General features: G+C 44.5%; 1 protein-coding gene across 7 annotated transcripts in view; it reads right to left on the bottom strand.

The window, feature by feature from the left end:
- AFF3 (ALF transcription elongation factor 3) overlaps positions 1-18883 on the bottom strand; it is a 476201-nt gene that overhangs the window by 140714 nt on the left and 316604 nt on the right. For all 7 annotated transcript variants that reach the window (XM_084754113.1, XM_084754109.1, XM_084754108.1 and 4 more), the window contains 2 exons: positions 12888-12924; positions 2722-2773 (listed from right to left, as the gene is read on the bottom strand). In XM_084754113.1, coding sequence (XP_084610239.1) covers positions 2722-2773; positions 12888-12924 — 89 coding nt within the window. The remainder of the gene's footprint in view (positions 1-2721; positions 2774-12887; positions 12925-18883) is intronic.

The raw sequence follows: 18883 nt of genomic DNA, 5'->3' as shown, positions 1-18883 counted from the left end.
CTCATTTTGGGATAGAATCCTTATGGAAGTAATCATGTTAAAATGAAGCCCTTGGGGTGACATGTGATGCTACCAATGTAGGCCCTAGTCAACACGGCTGGGGTTCCTACAGAAGGGAACCCAGAGGAAGATGCTTGGGAGGAGGGTGGGTGTGAAGGGGACGGCCATGTGCTCATGCAGGTGAGGGCGTGAGGCCGGGGACACGGGCAGCCTTCCCTTCCAGCTGTCAGAAGAAACCCCATCAACCCTCTCCCGTGGGACCAGCAGTCTCCACAACTGTGGAGGACACATTTATGCTGCTTAATCCATGTAGTCTGTGATAACTGTAACAGTAGCTCATAATGGCTATCATTCTCAAGCAAAAAATAGTTCAGCTTTGTTAATAAAAAAACTTCCTTCCAGCTCATGGCCTACCTCTGTCTGGCACATTTACGCTCTGCTTTATCCTTTAAATTGGACAACTTGTCTGATCTTCAGACTTCTCATAAGCAATGCGGGTAGAGTGTGCCTGCCATACCCATCCCAGGAAGACTCAAAGGAGGGGTGTATGTACGTATCTGTGTGTTGTGTGTGTGAGTGCTTGTATGTGTAAGCGTGTACATGTATGTGAGGAGGTATGTATAATATCACGTACAAGAATGCCCATGCTACCCGTGTGTGAGGTGTCCGAGTCCTAAGCTGTACATCGCAGAGCTCCTCTTGCCTGCGTGGAACACGGGGACTATGAAACGACTCCGGGCCTACAGTGCCCCGCTTTTACGAGATTCCCTGCAAACACAGCTCTGTTTCCGTTTCCTGTGATTTGAGTGGCAACCATGAAGTAGGTGACAGGGGACAGAAGGGATGTGTGCCAAGGATTTGATGTCACTTAGCTATTTGCATAACCTACTTATTCTTACACATTAGCAGAAATAAAGAAAGCTAGTTTTTAGGAAGTGAAAACCAACATTTTAGGGAGTGGGTGTTATGGAGCTGCGCAATGGGCAGATGAAGAAGATCACTAACAGCATGTCAAATTGCATGAGTCAAACTGGTGTCTGGTGAGTGAGATTTTAAAATATGTAAAGTTAAGTATAATATGCCGACAGTTTCCTAACATATTTTTGATGCTCTGTTGTCTGTCTGTGAAAACAATTTTGTTAAGAATTTCAAAGCCTGCTGCTTTCATAATAATCAATGCTCTTATCAAATAATGAATAAAACACAACTAGCTTACCAGTGGCTTTACACTCTAGTTGTATGCACTCTTATCTCACCCAGATGGTACTCAGGACGACCACATTTTTCAGTGACTCTACCCTTTCCAGTTCTCTAGAATGCCTCCAGATGGCATTAAAACTCTTTTTCCATTATATTCGATAGCACAATTTAAGACCAGCAATATTTTAAACCATTATGAACTGTCATAGTTACTATTTCTGAAAAAAATGCAACAATGAAACTTTTAGGGTAATATCCTGAGATATAAAACATCTAAGTCACTTTGTGCAAGCCAGATGTGCTCTCTAGACGGAGTGAGAGCTTGGGCAAACCAAGAACATGATACTACACAGACTGACCGCCAAGGAAGAGCCCTTTCAGGTGCTAGTAATGAGAGCACTGACCCAGAGACAAAACACGTTCCATTCCCCAAAGGTGATCAAAGTAAACATTTTTAAGGAGGAAGTCATTAACGGATGTTTGTGAGGATAAAACACTCATGTGTTAGATTCTGCTTCACTGCAACTGAGTGCTGGAATATCAGATAACGATGATGATGATGACATTAATAGTTAACATTGCGCCTGGACTCACTGGCCTGGAGCTCACCAAATAGTCTACACTGCTGGCTGGAGAGCCCTACGGATTTGCCTATTACTGCCTGCCCAGTGCTGAGATTATAAATTGCAGCATCTCAGCACCCACTTTACCAACTGAGCTGCTTCCCTAGCTCTGGGACCTTAATTTGATATCATATTGATCATGAAAAACATACTTATATTATTTCAATCCTGAAAAAAAAAAGATGACATAAGAACAAGGAGCATGTGCCTCCTAAGTGTCTTTTTTCATCTTTAAAAACTTTACCTAAGAACATCAATGAGCCGGGTGTGGTGGCGCACGCCTTTAATCCCAGCACTTGGGAGGCAGAGGCAGGCAGATCGCTGTGAGTTCGAGGCCAGCCTGATCTACAAAGAGAGTCCAGGACAGCCAGGACTACACAGAGACCCTGTCTCGGGGAAAAAAAAAAAGAACATCAATGAACTCCTGAGATATGAGATATTTATAGCTGTGCTTGTCATATATTTTGGGGGGAGTGGGGGACCGCAGATGGTAGGCAGGCTTTTTAAGTGACTTGGGTACTTTACCAGGAAGGGGAACAGAATGTCCCCTAGTATGTGTGAGAAGTTCTGGAAATCCTGTGTCAGTGTTAAAAGTCTCCAGCCAAATTTTAAAGGGCTCATCTCCATCCTCCCTCAGTGCAAACTCTCTAGTCTAATTATACTTCTACTTTATGAAGCAGAGCACTTACATTTGCAAGATCCCCTTTCTCTACGCTAAAGCACAAAACCTCAAAAATGCATCTGTACCCGAAAGCATTTAAAAAGACATTATCATGAAAAAAGAGAACCAGGGGTCTCCTTCCACTGTGATTACCACTCTCACAAGACTGGCACGGTTTCATTTTATAAGGCATATTAAAGAACAGTCATCCCAGAGAGAAACGCAGAGGACACTTACGAAGTATTCGATGCACCATTGTCTGGACTCTCTGGCTCCGCATCAGCTTTCTCTTAAAAAGGAAGTGGAGAAAAAAAAAATCAGTCCCACAGTCCTTAAGATTTAAGTTTAAACATATTTCTATGCTCCTATTAACAAGCTTTCAAAATGTGCAGCAGGAGGCTTTTAAAACATCTTTTATTGTTTGAGAACCGAATGCGAAAAATAATTCCGCTTTGGCAATACAATTGCCCAGGCACAGGGCCCTGAGTAGGTACCAAGGAGCTATTTGCAAACAAGCAGAGACATGGAGTGCAGACCTTGCCAGAAGATGAATATCTTACAGATGGAATCAGTTTCCCTCCATTACATTTTACAGAAAGTTTAAGGAAATAAACTCATTAAGCGTTGTACATCCAAGGCACTGTGAACTTTGATCCCTTCTGCTAACACAAGCCAAACGGGGAGAGGCTGGATTGGAACTTGGAGAAAATTTCACAGACCACTGAAGCCAGAGTCATAAGACGTTGAACAATTTTACTCCATGGAGAACTCTGGCAGCAGATTTTTGGGGCTCCCAATAAAAACAGAAGAAGATATAAACCAGAAATCCCTGCTGACCATCAGAGAGGCAGAGAAAAGAACATTTCTCCATGACGTGGCTGCTGGCGATTTAGTTTTAGGAGTCTGGAAGAAGTCCAAAATTCTTTTCACAACAGGCATAAGGTAATACTTAATCCTGGACCAACTGGTGGTTTGAAACGTGCACCCTCATTTTATACGGAGCTCCTCTGGTTTTGTGGCCATGGAAAGAAAAGACTTCACGCTGTGGCTACTACTGATGGCTCTGCAGTGACCACTTCGAACAAATCCAACAGGGAAGTTTTGGGTCACAGGAGACGGGCCCAGTGGCAACAGCTAACTTTCTTTGTTACTCAGGCACATCAACCTGACGCCTCCCAGCGCCCTCTGCTTCTGCTCGGCCCCGTCTACCCAAACACTGGCCTATGATAGGAAGTTTCACTTGTCCTCTTCCAACACTGCCCTGTGGCCATATCATTTTGAGCAGGACCGCCTGGAATACACAGTGAACATACCCCGAAGAAACTGCCCAATCTGAGCTCAAAAGCCCACTTTGTATGTTCCTGCAGGAAATTAAGCAATTGTGAGGAGGGGAGGGCAGTGATACGCATCTGTCTCAGATATAACTCTGTGCTGTGTCTATATTGTGTCAGAACACTCACAAGACAGCTACTCGGTCCATAACCAATTCATGAAGGAGAGAGAGAGAAAAAAGCCACAACACCTATGTCAGCACCAACCTGATTAGCTGGGCCCGACCCAGGTGAGACTATGTTCAGGTAAAAGCAAACCCAACAGACTGATGCTTGCTCCAATACTCTGGGTTTTATATTAGATTGGGTCTTCTGGGCAGGCAGAGCTGAGCTGTGGCATGCTCGGTTAGGAGACATGTAAGGTCTGGTCAAGGGGCCTGCATGTTGGAAAATAATCTCCTTTAGCCCCTTCTAGAATCGTATTTCCAGACTAACCGCCACTGCTGCCACAATCTCAAATAAAGCCATAGCACCTGTACTGTGTAAGACAAAACTAAATGCAGGCTTAATTACACTAATTACATTGCCTCTCCTCCCTCTCCCCTGAGTTTGGAGAAATGGGTTACTTTTCCCAGGGAACAGCTGTCCACAGTCGCACCAAGGCACCACTACAATGGAGGACCTCAAACAGGCTCAGCAGACAGTAAACATTTCCAATAGTTCAAGTCAGAAAACAAGGAACCGCTATAAGCTAAAGGAGGAGGAGGAGGTTTGGGTGCCTGAGTGAATGTTTTACCTTGACCAGTAATGCTGTCAGGCGGCCCACAGGCTGGGAGGACCCAGGTTGGGTTGCACATGGGACCAGGGGGCTGCAGGTAGGTGCCCTGGGCTGGCTTCAGCTCGGGGACAACGCTGTAGCTGACAGTCTCTGCTCTTAGCAGCACTTATGTTGTGGCAACAGGGAAAACAGAACAGGTCCCTGCGAATAGGAGGAACGAGCCCGGGGCCAAGTGGGACCCTTCCAGGAGCAGCTGACAGCAGGTGCTCGCAGCAACCTCACAGCTCACCTTCTGGGGAGGAGCAAGGCCAGGGCCCAGGCATGGGTTAGCATTGCTCTGTCTTTTAGGAAGAAAACACAAGCAAATTAGACCTCCGGCATCTTTGAAGATTCAGGTGATGCAATCTCTAAAGTGAATTTGAAATGTTCAAGGGCATCCATGCACGGCTGAGAACCGGCACCAGGCCTCCAGGGAAAGTGACGGAGTCTCAGGACCAAGAGTTTGCAGGTGGCAGCCTGCACCACAAGGAGGACTACTGAGAGTCACCTGACAGCTTGCTCTTGGATGCCACCGCTCTGGTCTCTTTGGGAGGGAAATCTGCATTGCTCGTTAAAAAGCAAGGCAGAACGGGTAGAGGATGGTCATTTTGCATATGGAAACAGAATTACAGAGAGGAAAGGGGAAAATGAACCATAGAGGGGATTATACAGGTATCTGTGAAAATGTATACACATATATGAAAATGTATACAAAGATATGAATGTTTATTTTTAATTTTATTTATTTATTTTGTGTATGTGGGGGGGGGGCATGCATGCCATGGCAGGTACGTCAGAGGAATCTCTGTGGGAGGTGGTTCTCTCCTACTATGTGGGTTCTATGGTAGATCCCAGGGACTGAGTATAGATAACCAGGCTTGGCAACAGACACTTTTATTCACTGAGTCATCTACCCATCTTTTTTTCATCTCTCTCTCTGTGTGTGTGTGTGTGTGTGTATGTATGTATGTATGTATGTACGTACGTATCTATCTATTTCTTTCTTTCTTCTATTCTCTCTCCTTCATCCCATCACCCTTCCTTCCTTCTTTCCCCAATGTATCCACCAATCCACCCATCCATCTATGTGTGTGTATGACACACGTATTTTAAGTGGCACATGGGTCTCCAACGCCCAGCCACTAACATGGTAAGCAGAAGACCTCTGGGCTGAGGATAGCTTAGAATTTTTAAGGTACAGTCACCATAGACATGGACATAGTTTGAGGCTTCAAACAGATCCATCACTCCACAGGCCACTTAAAATGTTATAATAGCTTTCTTTGTACTGAGGGCTCCAGTGTGCCTGGCATTCTGCCGGGTGGAGGTAAAGGATAAAAAAAAAATCTAATTCACATTCCTTTAAAGCTACCGAGTGCCCTGCTGGGGAGTCAGAGTAGACATCTTCCTGACAGAGAAGAGTCTGGAAAAGGGAATCAGACAGACAGGTGGAGTCCATGCTCTTCTGTGTTCTGTTGTTGTTGTTACAGTTTGATGTCTTGTCCTTTTATTTTTCAAAGAGAGAGAACATGAAGGCTGGGGGGAGGGAGGACAGGAAGATCTGAGAGGACTTGGGGGAGGAGCGTGAAAATGATCAAAATATACTGTGTGAAAAGTTGAAAAAAAAAAAGCATAATAAGTAAGAAAACCCGGCAGATAAACAGTCTGAGGGAGTCTGCGTTGTTTTTAAGTTTTAACTGAGATGTTACTGAGATCACTAAGATGCTAGACAAGGCCCTCGGGACAGGCGTGCTGTGCTGTCGTCACCTTTCCTCACAACTCTGTCACGGGTAAGTCACACTCATGGTCAGAGACAGTCCGGGCACAGAGCAGAGCAGGAACTCCACTTGCTTGGTTTTAATTCTGTTACCCCTCAAATACTCTGAACGATGCTAATATTGTTTATTATTTTTAGACACATCTACTTTAGATAATACCTATATTCATGAATATAATAAACTGCCCCTACACACTTTTCACTGGTTCAATTGTTACTTTTAGAGTTTCTAGTATGTATTTATTATTTTAAGAATACTTAATCTTTTATTTCTCACATTAAAAAGAAGTCAAAGATTTATACGCTCTGAAGGAAAAAACAGCATAATCTTCTATTTCTCGACTAATCCGCTTCTTTTAGAAAACAATTATGCAGCCGGGCGTGGTGGTACACGCCTTTAGTCCCAGCACTTGGGAGGCTGAGGCAGGCGGATCGCTGTGAGTTCAAGGCCAGCCTGGTCTACAAAGTGAGTGCAGGACAGCCAAGGCTACACAGAGAAACCCTGTCTCGAAAAACAAAAACAAAACACCCCCCCCAAAAAGCCCCCCAAAACAATTAAGCATTTTTATTTAATTTGTGTGGATATTTCGCCTGCTTGCACATCTGTGCAGGACAGCAGTGTGTGGTGACCATTGAGACCAGAAGAGGGCGCCAGATCCCTTGGAGCCCAGAGTAAAGACAGTTGTTAGCTGCCATGGGGGTGCTGGGAACTGAGCAAGCCCTCTCAACCCCTCTGGCTTCTTTTTTTAATACAAAGCAAAGAGAGGCGGCTCACCCACAGGTCATTCCTCCCCCTACCGCTCTCTCTCAACTCCGAGTAGCTACATCTTTCTTTTACACTGTCAGATTTTCAACGTTATATTCTGCTCAATCATAAATATTAATGAGGCACCATCATTAATATTAATTTAGTAAATGAATTAATCATTGGATTTGCTCATAGGTCAATTAGAGAAATTACAAACCAATAATGAGCACTTACAATATAATACAAGTGTCGGATAAGAACGGACAAGGGCGTAAGGCCTATGCAGAAGGATGCACTCCTCACGCCAAATGAGTCACGCGTTCTCGCATTATGCCAAATGGTGTTCTCACTCTCACACCCCACCACTCTGTGGGTTAGTTTTTCTCAACTAAAGGCCAGACCTTTCCTAAAAGATGGCTAAACAGTGTGCAAATTTAATGCACATGAAATGTACATGTAAATGATTTGTGTACAGAAAAGTTCTTAAAAATGAAAATGAACCGACTATGAAAACACCTCCCAGGCGGGAAATCAACACAAACAAGTAATGTAGCGCCTCCCGGGTGTCTCCAGTGGGGGGGTGCATCCTCTTTCTGTCCTTCTGCCAGCTAGCTAGAAAGAAGGTTCCAGGTAAAACTTGCCTGTCTTTTCTGGGCAGATTGTGCTACCCATGGATCTCTTCTTTAGTCTCTACATTTCTTCCTTCCTTCCTTCCTTTCTTTCTTTTTTCTTTTTGGTTTTTTGAGACAGAGTCTTTCTGTGGCCTTCGCTGTCCTGGACTTGCTTTGTAGACCAGGTTGGCCTCGAACTCACAGCGATCCGCCTGCCTCTGCCTCCCGAGTGCTGGAATTAAAAGCGTGTGCCACCACGCCCGGCAGTCGCTGCATTTCTAAGACATTTCAGATTCAGCTATCGGGATGCACACAGCCTTGCTGCTGGCAGCATCCTCCTACAGAAGTTTACTGTGAGCATCTGAGCAGACCGCCTGGAGTGGGCATTTAGCTTTTACACACAGGAACGATGCATTTGCAAATATTTACGAACACCTTTCCTCATAGAACATTAGGAGGTCTGGACTGCAGGGCTTTCCTGTGTCCTATACTGGTAAATCCAAGTTTACAGTCCTTCAGGGAATGCTGAGGGACAGTGTGAGACCTCACTGTGGTGTCTGCATGTCTCTTAGAACTAATGAGATACAAACTTTGTACTGGCTCTTTTGTGTCATTCCTTAAAATTCAGTTTTTATTAAGTGCAGCGATTCATTGTCCCCATACAAACGGTGAGTTTTTAACTACCATAAACACAAATTCTAAGCCTAACTAATAAGATAAAAACAGCCTCCTGCTAACCTTTTATTTTTGTTTCCTGGTATTTTTGACTGAACTATGGTTTTAACTTTAAAGAAATGATTTTTGCAAATAGTCTCCTTTGACATCTATACACTTACTGAAGACACAGATAAGACATTTCGCTACCCTCTTCTAAAAGCACATAGTTTTACTGGTCTCTTAAAAATACTTGATGTGAGTTTTGTACATGGTACAAGATGAGAGGCAATTTCATTGTTTCCCATCCCAAGTACTCTGGCACTGTCTCCACACTGACTCCAGTGTTAGCTTCAGGGGACGCCTGTCTCCACACAGTCACGGCTCCACCTGTCTCCTGCAACCTTCACTGTATAGCTTTGGGTGCGCTCACTACGGCTAAGACAAGGTGTGAACTCTGTTCTTCTTCAGGTATTCGGGTATTTGCCCTGCTCATCTCTGCTCTCCCATATCAACCTGATGCCCAGCTTGCCAACTTCCGCCCACACATTAGTCTGAACTTTGATTGGCACTGTATTAAATCCGCAGTTCTATGTGTGGCAAATGTTAACATTTACAACACTGTGCCTTCCGATGCTCATATCTGACATTACCCCCTCCCCCCCCCCCCCCCCGTTTATATAGGTCCTCCGTAGTTAATTTCTCAATAATTTTTAATCTTTCCCATACACATTTGTCAGATTCATTGCTTAGCAAGTTATATTTTTAATGCCAATGTCAGATAGTTTTAGCTGCAATTTTTCATTTTTTTAAAAAAAAATCGGGCGAAGGCGATTGTGAACACAGGATTGTTAAAATTTTCTCATTGATTCTGATGATTCATCTGTTGGGTTTTTCAGGGTTCTGTCACTGTCGATGATCACTTCCTCTGGGGAAACGGGAGTTCTGGCATTTCCACCTAACGAACACTACACTTTCCCTTTTCCTAGTTTTACAGCTGTGACCAAGGATTTTATCCTGCTGGGTCCCTTTGAACCGGCGCCTTTGCCTAAGCTTTAGCGGGTGTGAGAAATGCTGGACCAGGAAGCAGCTTGCCTCTGTAAAACTTTTCCATAAAGTCCTTTCATCCTGGGCTGAAAGGGGCTCACAGGGCCAAGCGTGTCTTCTACTCTGGACTTGCTTAGACATTTTTTCCCCTGAATTACATATATTGAATTTTATCCAGTATTTTTCAATGTCTTAGATTATATTTACTCTTTTCATAATTACTATAATGAATTACGCTGTATCGGGGCAGAAGCTGATTTTGACTACTGGAACAGGGTTCCTTACTTATAACACTTTGGGACATATTTAATGCTTTGCTAGGTTTAGTTAGTAAACATAGTAGGGTGCTTGTGCACTGGGACCATTGAGGAAATTGGTTTTCTTTCTTCTCCGGTTCTTGTGAGATGCTGCCATCTCCGCTGCGCTGGCCTGAGTGAGTAGAGAATGGCTGCCCTTCCTGCTGGGCTCCCTGCGAGAGGGGCCACCTCAAAATCATTTCTCCCTGTGTTTGGTGGAATTATTGGTGAAAAGCAACCACCTCTGCCATGTGTAAAGTGATTTTACTTTTAAAATGACTGAGCCATTTTTTACATAAATGGTTGTGGGACTACTCAGGTAATGTATGTGAAATGGTTACATAGAATAAATAATTTCTAAAATTAGACAATTAAAATATAAACATATATTACAATAACATTAATTTCATACCTTCAATTACCTAGTTTTAAAAATAATATATTTAATTTAAATATGTGTACAGCCACACAAGGAAGCCGGAGGACGGTACCAGCCCTCCTGGATCTGGGATTACCTGGGGTTGTGAGGTGGGATCGAACCCTGATCCTCTGCAAGAGTGGTGCCCACCCTTAACTGCGAGACCATCTCTCTGAAGGGATACTATGTGCCCTCTGCTAACTGCAGCTATCCTCCCGCTGCCTGCTGATTTTGGAGTGTTTCTGTCTTTCTAGCCTGCCCCTCCCCATGTCTTGCAGAAAAGTACACTTGTGGGCTTCTTTCTCTTTATCCTGTCAGTGTTTTTCAGGGGTCGTGCGCCTTTGGGACAGCATTCTTTGTGGATACTTCTCAGCTGCCCTGGCCTCCCACCTTGTCTCCTACCTGTGTGGGGAATTCCTAGGCAGGTGTAGGTATTTTCCTGCCTTGTTCCTGTGCTGCCTTTTTCCATGTTCAATTTTCTGCTTTTGGTTTCCTATGCCGCATTCTTCCTCATTTCTTAAGTTTGGTTTTCTTTTTAAAAAGATTTATTTATTATGTATATGAGTGCTCTATTTGCTATGTATGCCTGCATGACAGAAGAGGACATTGGATCTCATTATAGATGGTCGTGAGCCACCATGTGGCTGCTGGGAATTGAACTCATGACCTCTGGAACAGGAGCCAGTGCTCTTAACCACTGAGCCATCTCTCCAGCGCCAAGTTCAGTTTTCTAATTCATTAGTTTTTTGCTCAACAATTTTCAATATGATATCAAACCTGCCCAAAGTTTAATTTATATTTTAATTTATAGAAATGTTACTTAGCATTTCTTCATTTTTTGGTGCTCTTTACCAACATTTCCCAAAGTTTCTACTTCTGTAAGTTAACTCTAGACTTCGTAATTCTGTTTTTACTGATTTTATGTACAGCCTCTTTTTTTCCTTTACATAGAATGTTTTGTAATTTTGGAGAATTTTTTAATCTTTGTGGGGAAATCTTTAGTTTTTAATCTTTGTGGGGAAAAGACAAAGGACAGGGTGTGTTGGCTGGAACTTCATGAGGAACAGGGAACCTCCAGGTGAGCTGAGGAATGAGCTGTGAACCCAATTCCTCTTTTTGTACCTAATGAAAGTATGAGATCCTTTACTTTCAGGGTGCAGAATTTTTGGTTAGTCATCTTGCTGAGAAAAGTTGTCCCCTTTCTCATCCCCGAATTAAGCCCATTTCTCACATCCGGCATCATTTTCGAGCCCACTCCGTTTCTCTAGGTGATCTAGTCCCTTTTTCATCTTTTAAGCAAATATTACTGTGGTTTTGCTTTTTCTGAAGCTTTCAAAAGAAAAATGAAACGGAAAGTTCTAGTGTGCACTGGCTGGGATGGGGAACTCAGGGAGACGGGTATGCAGCAGCCCAGCTGCCCATCAGATAGTCTGGGCCTGTTCTGCTGGGTTTCCACGGCGACCCAGAGCCTGCCCAGGGGCTCCCAAGTGCGCTTTGCCCACACCAACGCACACTCTTGGCTGATTTCTTTTTCTGTGTAGGGTATAACTTTGCTGCTTAGGCTGTTTTTCACCAGATTCCATCCTTCCCTGAGCTTGGGCGGCTGCTGCTGTGCTCCTCCTATCTCTACAGCGTCACAGTCACTGAGTGAGGTTCCAAATGGGAGAGGAGATCACTCCGCCACCCGCACATGCCTTCTCTTAACTCACAACACGCAGACATACCCATGCGTTTTCAAATGTGAATATACATGGATATATTTAGTAACTTAATATTATAAAATAGAAGCTCATTAAAAATTGAGTATCTCGTCACAGAGGAAGTCTTACAAAGAATCCTAACTGGCATCTGTGCTCCCAGAAAGCCACACAGATGGGGGGGGGGACGACCAGTGACACCATGTGTCACAGTGCCTTATTCCTCCACCTGACTTGTATTTTTAAATCGGTGCATGGATTTTACGGCACTTTCTAGTACAGTGTATGGACATCTTTTCTCCCACACTCTCCTGCCTCGCAGACATCCAGTGTCAGCTCCACAGACATACTTAGCAGCTCAGAGAGACTTTCATTTTCCAAATGAACTTTGCAAGTAGCAAAGGCTGTTTGTTTCCCAGCCCTACTGGCTGCTGTTGAAACCAACACAGCCTCGTCTTTACGAGTTGGCCTTTTAGGACGCAAACAGGACGGCTTATGCATTTTTAATGTCCCAGACAACATTAATACCAATTTGCAGGGCCAAGAAGAGAATTAAAACTCTCTCCACAGAGTCCTCCCTCTTTGATGGCGGAATGCCTGAGCTTCATTAGCCCCCGATTCAATCAGGAGACTACGTTCTGCCCAGTCTCGTCTGCCCATTTCTGGAAGAAGGCAGCGTCCATTTAGCAAGGGAGCGCTTCCTTCATAGGGCCTAAGGTCACTGACTGTGAAGCTTCCCACTGGATTTCCGTGCGTATTCACTTTCTTGTAATTTAGGCCCCTTGTTACTTTGGCATTTTAATTTGTTCCTTTCACATGTACCAGGGACCAGTAGAGCACGCAGCTCTTTCCTTCCAGACTCCCTGGGAAACTCACTACTCCATGCGTTGGCCTCCCCTCCCTGGGACATCCACATGCTGGGCCATCAAGAATCCTACTGCACATTTGGGCGGTGCCTGACCAAGAGGCTCTCTTTCTCACTCGGTTGTTTCGCGGTGCCTTCTTTGAGGCCTACTGTTTATCTTTCCCTCCCCATCTCGGAAAGCTTATTAGCAAGACATTCTTACTTGGATTATTGTGTCCAGAGGATACAAGTTGAGAGTCCTGAAAAAAAAAAAAAGAAATATCAATTAATTCTCATCTTTTTGTCTTCCAAAGCAAAGCACACGATGTACTGCTTATTCTGCAGAACCAAGACTCCGCCGCTCGGAACTCCAGCAACCACAGTCATGAGACACACCTAGATGAATGTGCTTGTTAAAAAGTTCTGGGAAGCCAGGAGTGGTGGCGCACGCCTATAAGCCTAGCACCTGGGGAAGCAGAGGCAGGTGGATCTCTGTGAGTCCAAGGCCAGCCTGGTCTACAAAGTAAGTCCAGGACACAGCCAAGGCTACCACAGAGAAACCCTGTCTCAACAAAGCAAAGCAAAACAAAACATTCTAGGAACACAGTTGGCAATGACAGTTGTTTTTAATCATTGCATTTTTTTCCCCATGTGTCACTGAGGTGATAATTCACACTATACAAACACTGGAAATAGAAAGTTCAGCGGCTTGTAGTACTTTCACCGAGGCACAGCACATTTCCGTTACACAAACGTAAACCCCCTACTGTTTTAGTAGTCTCCCCAAGTGCCTCTCCCTGTCCCCACAGCCTCTAGTAGCCACCAATTTCCATCTGTGTTTTCAGACTTTTCTATTTTGCGTATCTCATGCTCACAGAACCACACAACACATGACCTTTTGAGTCCCACTTCTTTGATTAGAGCGCTGTGTTATGAGTTCACTCTTGCTGGATGGTATCAGTATCCATCTCTTCCTTCCCGTGCTCTGCCCCTCCCCCACCTCCCTTTCTTCTCTTCTCTTCTTTCTTTCTTTTTAAATATTTATTTACTTATTACGTGCACAGTGTTTTGCCTGCAGGCCAGAAGAGGGCACCAAATCTCATTATAGATGGTTATGAGTCACCATGTGGTTGCCGGGAATTGAACTCGGGACCTCTGGAAGAGCAGCAACCAGTGCTCTTAACCTCTGAGCCATCTCTCCAGCCCCCTCTTCTCCTCTTTCTTTAGCAAGGTCTCACTGTACAGTCTTTGCTGGCCTGGAACTCGCAATTCTCCTGATTCAGGCTTTTGAGTGCTAGGATTGTAAGTATGTGCTACCATTCATTCTTATGGATGAATACTATTGGATATGTAAAATGATATTGCATGCATTCCCCTGCTGACAGGTGTGTATGGTGTTGATTTTGCGAGCCACACCGCTATTGACATGTGCATACTGAAACTTTTATAAAGCTCCTGCTTTAAATTCTTTCCTGTACACACCTAGAGGTAGCAGTTGGGGTCTAATGTAACTCTCCAGTGAACTTTTTGAGAAGCATTTTAAACTCCTTCCTGAGGCAGAACCACTTCCTTGCCAGGACTTGTTATTTTCAATGGGTATTTTTGAAGCCATCCCTGTGTGAGCCAAGTGGTATCTCACTGTGCTTTCTATGTGTGTTTGTCCAACAACTAATGATGTTAAGCATTTCTCTACATTGTTAATGGCTATTTTCATTTTTGAAGAAATACTCATTCAAGTAATTAGTCATTGTATTGTAGTCGTTCACCTTTTTGTTACTGACTTAAGAAGTTCCTCGTGTAGTTGATTCTATAACCCTTGTCAGATACACGGCCTGCCTATACTTCCTCTCACCTTCTAGTCTTTTTCCTGTTAGTGATAATGTTCTCCGATGCTCAAAACTCTTACATTCTTATTATAGTTATTTAATTTTCTTCTGTTGCTCATACTTTGGGGGTTGAATCTCAGAATCAGTCACCTCACCCAAGGTTACAGAGGTTTAACCTTGTGTTTCCTTCTACGAGATTTATGATTTTAGCTCCCAGATACATTACATTGATGTCTTTGAACATAACTAATTTGTTCTGAACGCGCCCCTCTTCTAATACAACCGCAAATGAGGCAGACGGCCTCACCTCAACGGGACACACTCTACTGAGCACCGGTGGCCATTTCACTGTGATGGACACTAAGATTGTTATGCATAATCATTTACCTGAAAGGGCATGAATCCAGTATTACTATGTATATTAGATTTAGTTACTACTCAGGTAAATATAGATTGAATCTGACTTTATTTGTATTAAAATGAAATGTGAACTTCCGTCTTGAGAGCTTAAAATTTCCTTCTTTCCAAAATTGTTTTTTCTTAACATAAAATATAAGCGTGAGTTGTAGGAGGATGAACCGAGATGGTAAGAATGTAAATAAAACGTGTGAGGTACATAAAAATCTAAAACTCCTATATAATTTTGATATGTGGAATAAAAATCGAGTGTAATGGAATTAACTACTATTATATGAATTGATGTGTTTCAGCAGAATTTTGCTCTATCAGTGCAGTTGCTATGGGGAAAGGGGAGTTATTTAATAAGGCTGGTGATATTCAAAGCCCATGTAATAATATCTATTTTACAAAGGAACCCGTTTGGAATAGCATGAAATGAGCCAGCCTGTTGGGCAGGAGCTGGGGAGCCTGAGTAGGCGGAGCCTTTCTCACTAGTAATGAGCTATTCGTCTTCAGACGAGAAACACATTCAGCCCTGACTCTGAAACTTCAGTTTCTGGCAAACTGTTGAGTGAAGATGGAATAAATAGACTGCTCTCAAAGCGAGGGGCTGAGATCCACCTCTGCAAACTGACTTCGGCCTGCTTCGGCTAGATTCTGTAACAAAGAGATCTTTATTTGTGGACGCACAGTTAGACTCCAGATGGGCTGATGAACCTCTCCAATTAATTTAGAGTTTATATATGGGCACGCGTTTGTTTTAGCTTTAAGTTGTAGGAAGCATCTGGAACCTCAGTCACTCAGCTTCCGTGTGCTGGGTAGGCTGTGGCTCTGGGCGGGGAGAACCCCCTTCAGTGGACAAGGATGGCATCTGGCACGGATCCCGGCACCACACTCTGCTTCCAAACGTGGGGCAGGAGGCCTTTTCTGATAGGGACAGGGTCTGCTCGCTGCCACAGCCCACAGCTCGTGTACTGTCTACTGGTACCCGCTCCTCTTACGCAGAGAACGAGGGCCCCGAATCATCATTCCTACATCCTAGAAGACCAAGATTTAGGTGAAAAACCTGATTAATGGCTTATTATTTCATCTCGTGCAGGGAGAGCAAGCAAAGCAGAATATGCTTCAAAGAAACTGCTAATTAAAAAAAAATCACTGCAGAAGTCTTCTGTTGAAAAGATGTGTTCTTGCTGCGATGATGTCTTCTGGGTAGTACATGGACCACCAGATGTTAGCTCACAATTACTAACTCATTAAACTCCGTTATTCCCAGACTGCCGTGTGTGTGTGCGCGCGTGCGCGTGTATAGGTCAGGTCACAATTTCTGGGAGTCTGTCCTCACCTTCAGCTTTGTTTCTGGCAGTTTCTCTCATTCATGCCTCTGCACTACATACATGTACAGTCTGGCTGGCCTAAGAGCTCCCAGCTGACTAGCCTTGTCTCTACTTCCTGTCTCGTCGTAGGAGATGGGTTATAGACGCCCGATACTGATCCGGCTTTTCTTGTCGGGTCTGGAGGTTTAGGCACAGGCCATCAGACTTGCATAGTAAGCACGTCTACCTAGAGCCGCCTCCCTGGCCCTCATCACCTCTCTCAATGACAGCTGGTCCCCCGTGCAGTATTAGTCGGCTCTTGGAGGCCTTAGTTTCTTTAAGAAGACACAAGGCACTGTCTTGTCCCTGATAAAGGACCTGCTACCCTTCCCTGTCCAGCTAACTGTAAAATCCCAGAGGCTTCTACAATGTGCAGATTGTTCCTTCTTCAGGAAGCCAGTGCCAGGCTGGGTCACAGCAGAGGGACATAACTCCTGTCTCCACAGGGCCCAGAAGCTAAAGTCCTTTCCATTATTGTGTCTACACCAACTACGCAGACACCAACGAGCTTGTAGCTTCTACCTCAAAGGGTGTCTTCCCCTTGGCATTACCTTCTGCTTGCAGAGGCCTGGGGAGGCCAGGCCTTGCTGTGTGTTGTCATTTCCTCTTCCTCGACCTTTCTCTGTCATGCTACGTAAGGGCTGTACCAGAGAGTCCAGCAAGTGAAGAGTGAAGGAAGGGTGCACACAAATGATTCTCACTGTGGCTGAACGTGATGGCAAGAGGCCACGTGAGGCTTCAGTGTACGTGCTCCATCCTAGCTCCCTCTTAGGACACACATCTCGCTGGTTTCCAGTTTCTGTAACTCAAGGGTGACATGCTCTCTGAGAGCTTTCAATTCTCAGGGGTCCCACTTGTTTGTTTATTTTATTTTCATGCACGAGATTTAAAAAAGAAAACCATATTGAAGTATGAAAGCCCATATTTTTTTAAAAGTGTGAGCCCTTCAAAAAATCTTACTTTTATGACTATTTTAATCCAAGTATGGGTCCATAATAATTAATAAAAGAGAGTTCAGAGACCTGGAAGACACAAATTGCTGTCGTATCAGGACACCTTCCAAGTTTATGTGTTGTTTCGAGCTTGTGAGGGCCACACCTTCAGTGTGTTATCCTGACAGTCGTGCATAGAGTGGAGAAGCCGCCCTTGGAACTTTAAAGAATGGCTACAGCTTGGGACTAGTTTTGAAGTTCCAACACCTAAAGCATTACTTGGCATCTTGGGAATCCTGAAATCCCCAAACCCCTTAAATGTGGTATTTAACTTTTTTTTTTTTTAAAGTGTGAGTCAAGAGGTAAGTAACTAGGCCCACACTGGTATCTAAGAGAGCCCTTTAATGAATTGCTGTAATAAATACCATATTTCATAAAATGTATCATGCTATCCAAATCAAACATGGCCACCTCATCCCATGGACTGCTCACTGTTGATGGGCAGTCTTAATTATCAACTTGCCTGGGCTGAGACGTACCTAAGAGGTTAGTAAAAGTCACCGTTGGCTGTGTCTTTGAGGCACTTCCAGAGGCACTCAGATCACAGGTCTCTGACTTCCTGAGGGCTTAGATCCTTGATAGATGGACAACGTGGTAGAACTATTGGGGAACGGCGAGCGGTACGAGGTAGGGCCTAGTTGGAGGAAGTGGGTCGCTGGGTTTGTCCCGTGGACTCTGTCTCGCCTTGTGTGCTCTTTTCCTCTGCTTCCTAGCCACTATGCTTTGAACTGCTCTGCTTGCCAGGGCCTTCCTTCCCTCTGGGGACTGCACCCTCAGAAGCTGTGAGCCTCAACGAGCCTCCTCTCCCTGAACCTGTTTTGGGGGCTGCAGTCACAGTGCTGAGAAAGGAGCCAATCCAAGTACCACGGCAGAAGCTGTGGTGCTCATCTGTAAGATGCCAACGCCTGGACAGCAAAAGCCAATCTTGGGCCTCCTAAGATGACCCATGGAGCGACGAAACACGAGGTCCTGCAGCTACAGTTCTGGAAGAAGGTAGTACTCACACTGGTGAGGGCATTTCTTTTTAAAAACATCTTGTTTTCACCATTTTAAAAGTGAAGTGTCTATGTGTGTGGGTTTGTGCCTGTAAGCGCACATGACAATGGAGAGAGGAAGAGGGGTCGATGCCCTGGAGCAGTGAGCTGTCTGGTGTGGGGCGTCATCCTACGTCTACAAGAGCAGCAGGTGCTCCTCAGAGCTTGTGCCATCTCTCCAGCCCTTGGCGAGGGCACTCCTTAGAAACAACGGCTTTGGGGCTGGAGAGACGGCTCAGCGGTTAAGAGTGCCGCCTGCTCTTCCAAAGGTCCTGAGTTCGATTCCCAGCAACCACATGGTGGCTCATAACCATCTGTAATGTGATATGGCGCCCTCTTCTGGCTTGCAGGAGTACATGCAAGCAGAGCACTGTATACATAATAATAAATAAATAAATCTAAAAAAGAAAGAAAGAAATAATGGCTTTGCTAAACTGCTTGAAGCTGACTACCCTCACCTTTCCCCTTGCGTGTCTATCAGGCCATCACCAGAATTACTAAAAGCTAGAAACATTGCTTTCTTAAATTTTCAGGAATGGCCCCTGAAGCTACATACTACCTGAAACAAAACTGCCCAATTTCAGCAGTCATTTTA

The sequence above is a fragment of the Acomys minous genome (assembly GCF_964271855.1).
Source record: "Acomys minous genome assembly, chromosome: 13".
In the NCBI taxonomy this organism is placed as follows: domain Eukaryota; kingdom Metazoa; phylum Chordata; class Mammalia; order Rodentia; family Muridae; genus Acomys; species Acomys minous.
Note: the sequence above shows the minus strand (reverse complement) of the source record. Positions and strands in the feature narration are given on the sequence as shown.